The sequence below is a fragment of the Agelaius phoeniceus genome, chromosome 2 (assembly GCF_051311805.1).
Source record: "Agelaius phoeniceus isolate bAgePho1 chromosome 2, bAgePho1.hap1, whole genome shotgun sequence".
Classification (NCBI taxonomy): domain Eukaryota; kingdom Metazoa; phylum Chordata; class Aves; order Passeriformes; family Icteridae; genus Agelaius; species Agelaius phoeniceus.
Window position 1 is genome coordinate 73,862,299 of NC_135266.1, and position 13,586 is coordinate 73,875,884.

Consider the following 13,586-nt stretch of genomic DNA (forward strand, 5'->3'; position numbering starts at 1 on the left):
CTGGCATCTCCTTTTTTCCATCTACAGTGTATAGTCACATAATTTCTAACATGTATTTTACCCCTTTTCATGCTTTATTTACAAAGTTATTGGTTTGGTGTAAGTTGGTTCCTTTTTTAAACACTTGTGTCTTAACACTTGTTATTGAATCCTAAATATACTTCAAAGAATTGTTCTTTGGACAGTAAAGATGATTAGGCTTTAAGGCTCCCATACTGCTGCTCTAATGCCTCCATCATGTTCCTACACTGCCTGACTTCCTGCCTTTTCTATGAGTAGATATCCTTCTCCTATCATGTATTTTCTGAATTTCAGAGGTTAAAATCTGCATTTAGCTTGATGCCCTACAGAGAGATAGGAAGAAAGGGACAGATCTTTGTTGTACCTCAAATGATACAACAAGACAGAGGAACTTCAAATATTCCACAATAGACAAAGTAACCCCCAAGCGCCACATTCATGCCTGTTGTAGAGTTAACTTGTTCTTGAATATCATGCTTGATATTGCTTGTTCCAAACAACAGTGTATGCCACACAGTAGCTGAAGTAACTACTGACCTCATAAAATGGTCTGGACTTTTTCAGTGCTAGAGTTCTATTAGTGAAACAATTCTGAGAAACCATGCACTAGTTGTACTACTGGTTGAAACACATGAACCAAGCCAAGCAGCTACAAATCTGGCAGGAGAGCAAACCACAGTCTGGTGCTGCAGATGGGGGACATCCACAGTCTTTGCTAGAAGAAGGCATGCCTGAGGGAGGAAACGTTTCACTTCACATTCTCAGAAGAAAGTTGCCCCCTTTATAATGAAAGCTGTTGCTTTGTAAGAAGCTGTCCTGGAAGGAGTGTGACAAGGCCTTTCTTCACTCAGATTTGTCTCACACATCTGCTTCGGTGAATGCTTTTTTTGCCCTGTCAGTCTGCAGGTCCTCCCATGCGGCACAGCAGTGCCCGGACAGCCCTTCCTGGCCTGGGTCAGCCAGGGTGTGGCCGGCAGGAGCAGGGCAGTGACCGTCCCCCTGTGCTCAGCACTGGTGAGGCCACACCTCAAGGGCTGTGTCAAGTTTTGGGCCTCTTAATTCAGGAATGACACTGAGAAGCTGGAACTAGTCCAGAGAAGGGCAATGGAGCTGGAGAAAGGTTTGCAGAACAAGTCCTGTGAGGTGTGGCTGAGGGAGCTGGGGGTGTTTAACCTGGAGAAAAGGAATCTCGTGGGAGACCTCATCACTCTCTGCAACTGCCTGACAGGAGGGTACAGCCAGGTTGGGGTTGGCCTCTTCTCCCGGGCAACAGGTCATAGGACAGGAGGACATAGCCTCGAGCTGCCTCAGGGCAGGTTTAGGTTGGACATCATCTCTTCACAGAAAGGGTGATTAGACATTGGAATGGGCTGCCCAGCGTGGCGGTGGAATTACTTTCCCTGGAGGTGTTTAAGGAAAGACTGGACGTGGAACTCAGTGGCGTGATCTTGTTGACATGGCCACATTCAGCCGCAGGTTAGATTCGATGACCTCAAGAGGTGTTTTCCAACCTGATTGATTCTGTGGTTTTTGTGATTCCCTCAGCTGTTCCCGCCGCCGCCGCCTCAGCGTCTCTTGTGTCACGCCTGCCTCCCTCTCCCGCAGGGACCAAACACCCCAGGGCATCACGCCCGGCTGCCTTTCCCTTGGGAGAGACCCCAGCGAGGGGCTCCTCTGCCTGGGGACTGGTTGAGGAGACCGCTGCTCTAACACAACACGGCAGCGCAGCCGCGGAATCACATCTGTCTCTAGAGGGGGACAGACGGCTCTCCGCGGGCCCGGGGCAGGTTCGGCCGTGCGCGGAGCGGAGGGGGAGCGGCGGCGGCGGCGCGGCCGTGAGGGGGAGCGGGGCCGGGGCGGGGCTTCCCGCGGGGACGGCACAACTCGCCGGGGCTGGCGGCGGCGCCATTTTGAATTGGCTGAGGGTCGGAGGCGGCGGCTGCCGAGCAGGGTTCCGCGTCCCCCGAGGGAGAACCCGCGAGGAAGGAGCGGATATGGCCGCGAATAGGAACTTGAAGCAAGTGCGGATCGAAAACAGCTCCCCGGCGGTGCCGCTGGGCATGGTGGGGGGCGGCGGCGGCGGCAACCTGAAAGGATTGCGCGGCCTAGAAGCGGAGAGTGAGGCGGCGGCGGCCATGGCTCTGGTGCCGAGCAAAGAAGGCGGCGGAGATGAGGAGCAGGAGGTTGGGTTCACCATCGATATCAAGAGCTTTCTCAAACCTGGCGAGAAGAGCTACACGCAGCGTTGCCGGCTGTTCGTGGGGAATCTGCCTACTGATATCACCGAGGAGGATTTCAAGCGCCTTTTCGAGCGCTACGGGGAGCCCAGCGAGGTCTTCATCAATCGGGACCGTGGCTTCGGCTTCATCCGCCTGGTGAGGATCCGAGCGGGCCCCTGGGGCTGTCTCCGAAAGCGAGAGGCTTCGGTCCCTTGCCCCCCGCCCCCTTCCCCTCCATTTCGGCGGGTGTAAAAAAAGGCAGCATCTGCCTCTCTTCCTCCTCACTGCTAGCGCAGGTCCCCCCGCCTCTTCTTCCTTCTTTCCCCTCCCCGTTCGCCTCTACACATCCAAGCCAGACCCTTGCATTCAGAGGAGTCTTCCCAGCCCCTGGCGTTTCGGTCCCCGCCTCACCCCATGGCACTTACTACAGTTAAAGAATGGACAGGATTGTTTGGAAATACACAGCATCCGTGCTCGCACATCGTGAGCACGGAACATAAAATCACGGAATTGAAAAGGTTGCGGACCGCGGGTTGTTTGAATTACTTGTGCCCGGATAAGACAAGATTTCTCGGGGTAATACAGTATTTGATTAAACATGCTCGAGTTAAGCATGCAAAAAACCGAATCATTCGAAAAGTTTATGATATTGTATTTAAATGGTAATTTAGTGTGAGAGATTAGTTTTCACGATTGCTCTGTTTGAAATGCACAGATTTGTATCATTCTGGGAATAGCTTTAGAGTGCTTTAGGTGTCTAGTCATGATTTTTCCATATATTTTACTGGTTAGAGTTTTTTTACTTTTTGGTTGTCATCTTAAAATACTTGTGGCATTCTGCCATGCATCTTTTACCCTGAGAATTCCCCGGCCTGAAATAGCAATTTTATGGAGGAAGTGGGATATACTTACATCTCGTTACTCATTTTTGTGCGTAATACAAATTAGATAGAGTTTTTATGTGAACTTCCATTTTCCATTACGTTTAGGGAATATATATATATATTTTAACAGCTTGCCTAGCCTGTTGAACTGTGAAGAAATATATAAAGAATTTATAAATGTCAGGGATTGCAGGTATCCAACCTGGTGAAGATTTTTGAAGTGAGAAAAAAGGTAGTTGATTTACACAGTCTCACGGATGTGGGTGCAGAAAGCCCATTAATGTGAGACGAATGAATAGAAGAGCAAAGAAGGTAATTTCACCATTTGTTGATGAAATTTGAATTGGACATCCATTGAGGGCAAGTGCGATATTTTCACTTATTTAAAAACAAAACAAAAACCCAACCCAAAATACCTTAGATCCTGTAATGTTTGAATACCGTTTCCTGCTGTGGGGAGCCAGAGATGCAGAATATAAACATTTGAGTAGGAAAACGTGAGAAGTACCAACTATCCAACTCTACTCAAAACCTTTATAGAGCAGTAGCATCATAATGAGAATCTATTAAATCCTCTAATAGGCAAGAAAAAATTTGCGTCTGTGTTGTTTTTAGAATAAACCAGCGGTTTATTCTAAATAATAATATAAATAAATATTTATTTATATCTATTTTATATCTAAAAATAAATAAGGGGCAATGAATGCATTTTTTTCAGTCAGAGGACAGAGACTTTGATTTGTTTGTTGGGTTTTTTGTTGTTGGCTTGATGTTTTGATTGGAGGAAACAAGTTGAATGGTCCTGTTGCCAATATGCTCAAGTGAAGGAAAACATCACTTTTCGGGGGGGGCACACAAAAGTGATACTTGCTGTCTTTGAAAAGAAAAGATATAAAATATTTTCTATCTCTATAAAGGAATCTAGAACCTTGGCTGAAATAGCAAAGGCAGAACTTGATGGTACTATTTTGAAGAGCAGACCACTTCGAATTCGATTTGCTACCCATGGAGCTGCCTTAACTGTGAAGAATCTGTCGCCTGTGGTTTCCAATGAGCTGCTGGAACAAGCATTCTCGCAATTCGGGCCAGTGGAAAGAGCGGTTGTTGTAGTAGATGATCGCGGCAGAGCTACAGGGAAAGGTTTTGTAGAGTTTGCAGCAAAACCTCCGGCACGGAAAGCTCTAGAAAGATGCAGTGATGGGGCATTCTTGCTTACAACGTAAGTTCACAGGTTTTTGTTTGGAGTTGTGAGTATATCTTCCCGATGTGAGCAAAAATTGCATTCTTACTTTGTTTTCAAATTCTCTCAAAGCCATGAGGTTAGAAAAGTGTTTTGCATGAACACCACAAATACTCTTGTTTTTTTTTAAAGAAAACCATCTTTCTCTGCTTACTGTTTATAAGATTTCTTGTTACCATATTAGAGTCTGAGAGCAAAATTCTCGGTTTTTTCTTGCTCATATGTAATATTACTTTTCCTTCTCTATATAATAAGGCATTTTCTGTTGAGGCTTTCTTCTCATTGGTTGCAGTCTTCCTGATCCCAGTAACAGTGACAAAATAATATTCCTTTGTTTCTTAACAAATCAGTGCACGACATTGCTGATATTTCTGTAGACTAAAGAAGTGTTTATACCGCAAAAATTATCTGTGGCTTGTAAGGCCAGGATTTTCTCGCTGTTTTAAAATGAAGACTGAGATTCTGAAGAGGTTGATATATGTACTAGTGATACTTGGAAAACAATCTATTTCAAGGACAAGCAAGCTTGCAAATAGCAGCACTTCTCCTGCATCTCCTATTTCTGTACTTGCCAAAGAGAGTTGTTAATTGCTGCACTTTACACAGTCACAAGTGACATTTTCAAATGCTTTCTTAAAAACGGTGTGAAATTATACATATTTATGATTTCTTTTTATTTCTGTGATTCTCATTGGGAAAATAAGGCTGTGGTTTCACAGCATGAAAACTTGCTGCCGTTAATTGGGTTTGGAGTTTTTTTCCTGCCCTGGCTATGCTATTCTTGAACTTCGTGACACTTCCATAAGCCACTTGTGCTTGCTAAAACAACAGAAAAGCATTCATTTATATGGGGGTCCGTTGCAGTCTGCTCAAGCACAGGAAGGTGCTTGCTGATGTCAGGTCCAGCAGAGAATTAGGCAGGAGAAAATGTTGCCAGGAGGAGTTGGCAGGTGAATAAGGGGTCTGGGACTCCCAAATCTTGTGTGCTACTGAACTGACTTGATGGTTACATAGTAAATTTAATCTGAATACATCTTTACTGTTACCGAGAGGAGCCAGCAATTTGTGCTTGTTCCCTGGGTCTTCTTGGCAGTAGTAACTGAGTGGAAGTGTGGTGAGCTAAACAAGGGAAGTAATGTAGTTCAGTGTTACATTAGTGCTATTCTTGGCGTGAGAGATGTGGCAGGGAAAAAGAAGCTGGGATATGAGGGGAGGATATTCTTGTTTTGCCAGCTGGATAGATCAGTTGGATTGAAATGACCATCTAACCGTGTCCTGAGTGAATAAAAAGCACTTGATCATTTTCTTGCTTAGTTGACGTGTTGCCTAATGCACAGTTGCAAAGATAATTAGCATGAATCTAAAATGCTGCTAATGTACTTTGATGTTTTGCTTCAGAGTCTAAAGTTTGCCTTTTTAAACTGAAAACTCTTTGCCTAATCAGAACATGTTTCAGTTCCTGTTTAAATGTATCAAAACGAGACATTCAAAACATTAGTGTTTTAACATTATTGTTTTACATCATAACATGTTAGCACCGCAGTTCAGTTGCATTTAAATAGCAGAGCTGCCAGCAATTGCCATGCAGATGGCATCAGTTGTGGTCTTTGATTCTGGGCTTCATCTTTTTAATGTGAACTTGATGCACAGTGTTAAATATATTGGGAGTCATTGGTTTTGTTTGTTGGTGGTTTTTTTTGTTTTTTTTCCTGGTTAGGGGCTGGGGCAGTAGGGGAAGAACTGCAAAGTGAAATAAAGACATGGAACACAATAAACGAGTGCTGATGTTTTGAAAATCATGTCTCTAGTGATCTGTGATTTGTAAGCTCTGCTCCCAAGACTGATGCAAAGAGCTCTTTACACAATTAAGAGTTTTTACACTGCTGTCTTTGGCTCATGCTTGCCAAAATATCAAGGAAGCTGTTTTCAGCTTTTCAGTCAGGATTCTAATTTGTGAGTGTGTGGTTGTTCAAAGAATGGAATTTAAATAACTTAAGTGGAAATGTTTTTCTAATTATCGTTGTAATATTAATACTAAATTATCAAGCTGTTTTCAGTTCTGGCGTAACTTGAAGAACAGTTGTTGTAGAAGTCAGTAGAAATATGAATAGGTTGTGCTGTTCTGTTTTGGGTTTGTTGCTTTCCTAGTACAATCATGGCCTCTGTGGTGCCTCACTGATAAAAACAGAAAGGTAGTTCCTTCCTAAATATTTTGTAATTATTGATAGATGGTTTTGGTATTTTAAAAAAGCAAACAAGACTGTGTCAAGTAAGTTGTGGTTTCTAGGCAGAATAGCTGGATTTGGCCATAAAAACAATTCTTTTCTGAAGGTAATTGTTAAGATTAGGATTCATTGGAATTCTGAGATTTAAGACAAGACACAGGAATTACATGTTAGCTTTCTGGAGTGTTTCTTCAAAATGCTGAAATAACTTATAACTGCTTCTTTAATGATTCAGTTAATAAATTGAAAATGTTTTCCAGAACACCTCGACCTGTTGTTGTAGAACCGATGGAGCAATTTGATGATGAGGATGGACTCCCTGAGAAGCTAATGCAAAAAACACAACAGTACCACAAGTAAGTTGTGGTTAGCCTTTTTTTATAAAACATTATTTATATATTTAGTTACCTTTGTAAATATACACTGATTTTTACTTTTGAGTTTGTGTAGCAGGAAGTAGTGCTTTTGTATGTTGTGCTGTTTTGGGTCAAAGGATTAAACAGGACCTTCCCAAATTTCCTAATCGTGGTAAAATTCAGACTTGACTTGTTAGTTTAACATGCTGTGCATTTAATGTAGTAGAGAGATTCTTGGCCTACACTGCAGTCAATAGGAGCTTGTTGCCAGCAAACTATAGTCTTTTATGGACTAGAGGTGTGGTCTAATCCTACAGAGATTTTGGATACCCACAGATCTTTATGTTCTCTGAATAGCCCCTGAACTGTTTGCAGCCTCCCTGGCATGTAAATCTTTGCAGCCTCCACAGTTGAGGTAAAACTTTGAGCATGACATGAGAAAGTGAATCTCAGTCATGAGATAAAAGTCCCCTAATCTGAAAATACTAATTTTTAATATTGTAATTTGCCATTCACGTTGCTTGAATCTAAAATGTTGATTTTGAGACTGTAGAATACCACGTCTTAAAAATTTGTCACTGTTAGGTACAATATTAGTGTTAGAATGGGAAATGTGGGCTCATTTTAAAGGCTGCAGATTCCAGCTAATATTCTGGGCTGTCTAGTAAGCATTGATATTTATCTAAATAACTGGTTTAGTGGATTGACTGCTTGATTTAGAAGGCTGAGCACTGTTAAATCTAGTGTTGCAGCTTAGTATTTTGTATTGATGGCAATACAAATTTTTATCTTAAATAAATTGAATCTTTATTTGGGCAATTTTTGGAAAAGTGTCTTTTTACTTATCTTAATGTCTGATTTAATCTTTGTCTGGTTTAGAATGTAGTTGTCTGACAGGTTGATAAAAAGTGAGATCTACACTTGAAGTGGTTGTGTATACATTCTGTGGCTGTTACAGCTGTTGATCTAAATGTGTCCTTCTGTACATTTTTACTGCAAAATTTTTATTAGGGAAAGAGAACAGCCTCCACGCTTTGCTCAGCCTGGAACATTTGAGTTTGAGTATGCTTCACGGTGGAAGGCTCTTGATGAGATGGAAAAGCAGCAGCGGGAACAGGTTGACAGGAACATTAGAGAAGCCAAAGAGAAACTTGAGGCAGAAATGGAAGCAGCTAGACATGAGCATCAGCTAATGCTGATGAGGCAAGGTAAAACCAGATCATCTACCAGTATTGAATTTGTTTTGTCGCAGATGGTTTTTTTGTGTAGCATATTGAGCTGTATACTTGGACCTTTGCTGGTCACCATTTAATTAAATGCATTTAACTGAGAAAAAGGAAGGAATAATTCTCTGTGCACATATTCCTTGATGATTTGCAGAAATTAATTAAGCATCTTATAAAGAGGTGATTGTCTCTTTTCCCCACTTCCTAAATTTATCTTTAGTAAAAAGTTTACTTAGCCTGTTTTTCCTGAACGGGCACATGTGCTCCCAGTGTGGAGCCATGCTGTTTTTATAAGGTCTTGTACAGAGCAGAAGGTCTTATGCAGAAGATAATAACATAAAAGCTTACCTATATAATAACATGAAAAGCATAAGGTCTTATACAGAGTGTAATAACACGGAAAACTGTTTTGAAATGCCAGATAGTTGCTGCAGCACCTGAAATGGCAACTGTTTCTTGGTTCATTTTCCAAGAAAAACTGTTAAAGCATTGCATTTCCTTGTAAGCACAGGTGTATGTATTAGAGGTGAGGAATGTGCATGTTAATATGATCCAAGATTGCTGCCGACAGTACACAGTGCAGTCCTCCTGGGCAGCTGGACACACATTGTAATTTTGTGTGTATGCGTGACTGACATTTTTAAAGATGGTTCAGTGCTTAAATTACAGGTTGGATAAATCTACTGTTGACTTATCTAATTGTTAATATTTAACAATGCTAATAGTCCAGTTCCAGAACTCATGCTCTTTAATTTCCTTTGAATTTATTCACCTGGTGCTTGGATTTGAGGGCAAGATTAGAGATTACTTTGTCTTAAATTCATGTCTTAATTATGTGTAAGCTGAGACAAGATTACAGTGGCCTGTTCATTAAGATAGAAGAAATGGTAAAACATGGGAAAACATCTTTGTGTTTTTGGATATTAGGGTTTCTTTTAAGGACAACATGAAGGAAAAGGTATTCTGCTTTTTGAATTTGTGAAATGCCAGTTTTATATAAAAAAGAGAGAATTATTCCTTCCATTGGAGAGCCACTAAAGCATGAAAGCATATGGTGCTACTATTCCAGTGAGAAAATATGTTTCTTTTAGTGTAGGAGGAGGGCTTTTCCCCCTCACAGTTTGGTTAGCAGAGCACCTCTTTGGTACCACATAACTCAGAATTTTGTTAGATAGTTGGGTTTCTTCTTGGTTATCTGCCAACACTTAATTTTCAGAGCTCTAGAGATCAGTAAGAATTCCCTCTGTTTTAATCTTCTGAATTCTTCAGCTTCAATATACATGAAAATAAGGTGTTTTTTTTCACTTGTATTTATTTTCAGAGATAACTTCCTCTTGTTGCTCTGAACAGTGGGTCTAGGTTCATGCCATGCCAAGAATATTGCTTATATTAATTGCATGACAGGATTGCAATCCTGTGATTGCATCACTGTCACTCTTGCACCGAGAATGACACAGGACCAGGTGGGAGGCAGTATTGTGGAAAGAGCAAAAGAAAGCTTTATTCAAGAGAACCGTGTGGTTTTTATGGAGTGATACGATACATTGTTTGGTTGACTAGTTAACAGTAACACCTTTCTCATACTCCGTCCTTGAGAAGAACAGAAAGATGAAGCAGAAAAACACCACCTGCAGATTGTTTATACTTAACAAGTGATCACATCCTTACAACTCCCTGAAAGTTCTCACAAGCTGCTGTGAGAAACGTTTGCCGTTTCTCTCTCTCTGTCCCATGGCATCCACACATCACAGGATTGTATAGAAAGATGCAATGAAGTTTTTAAGGCACCAGAACCTTATAGAATTAATAATTTTGTATCCCTGGTGCATGAAGTCAAATTTAAAGATGTATTGAAGTCAATATGAAATATGAAATAAAATAGAAAATGTCATGTTTTAGTTGTGTAGGAGTTAAAAAGAAGACAGGAAGGATGAGCTTACTGGTCCATATACTCTAGCAGGTGGAGGTTGTGTTCAAAGTGCTCCACGAGAGCTAGTAGGACTGGAGCTCTAGAATGTGTTGGTTTGAGTACTCAGGTTTTTGCGGTGTGGTATTAATTCTGAAGGTAGATTTAATTCTTCTGATACGTGTAATTTTTCACTTTGTAGTGTCATATTTTGACAGATTGAGTCAAAGTAATTTGTAAAGCAGAATACGTGTTTCCATGTGTAAGTAAATTGCACAGTATTTCTGATCTATGTACTGGTGGTATGCATCAAATATTTGTAAATATTCTCTAGTAATGGTGATTAAATAGATTATGAAAATACTGGAAAACATGACTGAATTTAACCAGAAGCTTAATTTTTGTATCAATTATATGGAAGCTTGGCATTTATTTTCCATCTTTAGAAAAATCAGCAGTTAAAATTGCTAAAAGTCTTTGTGGAGTTGATATTCTAGCTTGTAGGATTAACTTCTGAGGTCAGAGAACACCTTCACCTTCTGCTGTCTGCTATGTTAGAAACTTGAAGGTAAAACGAAGCCCTTGTCCTTTTATAAGCACAAGAAAATGCAGAGGCTAATAATAATGCTCTCTGTTTGTTTTCTTTTTTTCCCACAGCTGCTTTAGTGCAGATTTTTTTCTGCTCAGAGAAAGGGCCTGTCAATCAAGAATTACCATCATTACAGGTCCTTTAATATGAATGGCTCTTATGCAGAATTGGAACCTCTATATCTGTGTTTTCATCTAGCTTAGTAAGGCTTTCTGCTAAGATTCGGCAGTTGTCACATGATACTGAATCTTAAATTGCTGTGTTGAACTTTTAACATACTAACAATTTCATTAAAGGCAATAAACTATGCTGTGGAGAAAAATTAGGAGAACAATGAGAAAAGTAGAGTGCTGCACCTTAAGAACAAAGGACAGTAAATGATAGTGGTAGAGAGAAAGTAGGAAGTCTTGGTCCTGTGTGCACAAGAAATAGGGAATGCTGTTTAAATTTGGAAGAACAAAGAACTAAAAAGGAAGCATATTTTCCCATAGTTGACAGTGTTGTGTACAAGTTTGAGGAAACTGATTTGCATAACTAAGAAGATATTTTAATTAATATAGTGAAGAAATTCGTAGAGAAAGAGTGCAGACAGGTCGAACTAAAGCATGAAAGCCATGTAATGGACAATACAGGAAAATGTTACTTGTGGTTTCTATAAATAGTATCATGTGGCCAATATCCTATGTAGTCAAAAAATAAAAAAAAGAACTGCGTTCTAACAAATGGTAAAATTATTATTCATTGAAGAAAGCATAGATTTCCAGGTAGAAAGCAATAATGTGACTGGTCAGGAAAAGTAATTACTGTGAGTTATGCCCTGCTTTTTAAGGACATTTTAAGTGCTTCATAGGAGGCCATGGCTGTGCCTTTTTTGTGGGGTTAAACTACTAGTCATTTTTAAGTTGCAGTAAGCAGAGCCATGATAGAGCTTCATGGAGGTTCAGACTTCCCTCATGCACCTGAAATTCATATGACTTCTCTTGCTCTGATGTGTGCCATGCAGGGGTCTGCAGTAGGTAGTGGAGAGCATAAAAGTCCATAAATATTGTAGTGGTTTTCTTGGTAGGGTGACTTTAGCAGTATAAAACGTTGTGAGAAAATTGACGCCCTGTCCTAGATGTAAAACCAGGATGTGATTTAAGGGATTAAGAGAGGTTTTTTTGCTTTTCTTTGCAAACTTAAAACTTTTGTTTCTGCAACCTGCTCTGGGGGCTTTGCCCATTTTGTACTTTTCTATGTTTGTAAGCCACAGATCCAGTGTTTCTTTCAAGTACTAGACTTAGCTTTATGGAAAGAGATGCGTTAAATGCATTGAAAATTTGGTTTAAAACCATGAATGTTAGAACTGTAATCTGACATTAATAAATTTTGTGTTGCCACATGATTGATTGACAGCTTTTATATTAAATGCACTTTTAATCCTGTTAGATCTCATGCGTCGTCAGGAAGAATTGAGGCGCTTGGAAGAGCTTCGAAACCAAGAACTTCAAAAACGCAAGCAGATACAGCTGAGGTATTTTGTCTTCTACTGTGCACAAGTGTGGCATGCAGCCACTGTAGGCCTGCATGAATTTAGATATGTTAGCTAAACTGGCTTCCCAAAAGCATTATATGTGATGTTTCTGATAATGTAATGCAATATAAAAGATTGTTTTTGAGTGTTGTTTGATTCTTTTCACTTATTTCAGCTCTGCTAATTTTGTTGTAAATTTCTGAGATGTCTAAATGTCAGCCTATTTTTTGGTTTCATATTTATTTTAACATGACCAAAGCATTGCTGTGATAGATAGGAACACACTTCTAAATTTTATGGGCAGCTGATCTGCATGTAGAATCACAGCATTGCAATCTTATAGTCTGATATGGGATTTTGGAAGTTTTTTCACTTGATATTCTAGTATGTTGAAAACAATTTTTCTTTTAGGATTTGACTCATGCAAATAATTGTTTTAATGCCTCTTCTAAAGTTTAAGAAAATAGACATAGTCTCTTCATATTGATTTGTACTTTTTGTTAAATATCACAATAAATGTCAATAAGATAAAAAGAACAGCGCAAACACATCTCAGAATTAAAAATTGTGTCTTTTGGCCCTGTTGAAATGTTTTAATCCATAGCAGCTTCTTTAAAACTGGAATATTTTAACATGTTTACTGATACATAGCTGGAAGAGTAGGTATAGAATGTATTGGTGTTGAAATTACTTGTATTCCAGTAAAAAAAAAAAAAAAAAAAAAAAACCAAACCAAAACAAAACTTCAAAAGTACTCAAACTCATCAAGTTGAGTAGATTAGTGCCTTGCACTGTGCAAAAAAAAAAAAAATAATGGCCAGTTTTGTTGATATGCTTGATCTTACCTCTGAGGCTGAGTGCAAACCTAAACAGGTCAAGAGACTAAGCTGCCTTAATTTTGAAAAATACCCTAGACATGAAGAAGAGCACAGACGTCGGGAAGAGGAGATGCTACGCCAGAGGGAACAGGAGGAATTACGACGACAGCAGGAGGGAGGATTTAAGCCAAATTTCATGGACAATGTAAGTACAGTTCTATGGTGAAAGTCCAAATTGCAAAAGGATTTTTTCATTACATTATTTTTATACTAGTTATTGAACTGCCATCTTCTTGTTGGCTGTTTTCAATTCAGTATTTCACTGTTCCCCTGAGCAAATTGCTACATATTCAGTTGTGTAATTACTCTTTTGTATGATGACATCACTCTTATTTTTCCAACAAGCTAGTGGTGTAACGCTTCCATCAAGTGAAGGTGCTCAGATACTAATTTTTTTACTTGGGAATTGAAATGCTTCAGTAAAATAGTTTTTCTAAGTGGGAGGTGATAGGAATCACCCATCCTGATGTGCCCTACTCTGCCTGAAGGTTTAAATTTTAAACCAGTTAATGCTGCTAAGCTTGTTTGA

General features: G+C 39.9%; 1 protein-coding gene across 7 annotated transcripts in view; it reads left to right on the forward strand.

The window, feature by feature from the left end:
• Nucleotides 1-1,884: 1,884 nt before the first annotated feature.
• PSPC1 (paraspeckle component 1) overlaps nucleotides 1,885-13,586 on the forward strand; it is a 58,801-nt gene continuing 47,099 nt past the window's right edge. For 3 of the 7 annotated variants that reach the window (XM_054628208.2, XM_077173907.1, XM_077173908.1), the window contains exons 1-6: nucleotides 1,888-2,396; nucleotides 4,042-4,343; nucleotides 6,850-6,945; nucleotides 7,957-8,153; nucleotides 12,095-12,179; nucleotides 13,094-13,202. In XM_054628208.2, the coding sequence (XP_054484183.1) occupies nucleotides 2,016-2,396; nucleotides 4,042-4,343; nucleotides 6,850-6,945; nucleotides 7,957-8,153; nucleotides 12,095-12,179; nucleotides 13,094-13,202 (1,170 nt within the window). In that variant the 5' untranslated portion in view covers nucleotides 1,888-2,015. Of the gene's footprint in view, nucleotides 2,397-4,041; nucleotides 4,344-6,849; nucleotides 6,946-7,956; nucleotides 8,154-12,094; nucleotides 12,180-13,093; nucleotides 13,203-13,586 lie in introns of all 7 variants that reach the window. The other 4 variants (XM_077173913.1, XM_077173912.1, XM_077173911.1 and 1 more) reach the window with 2 other exon arrangements.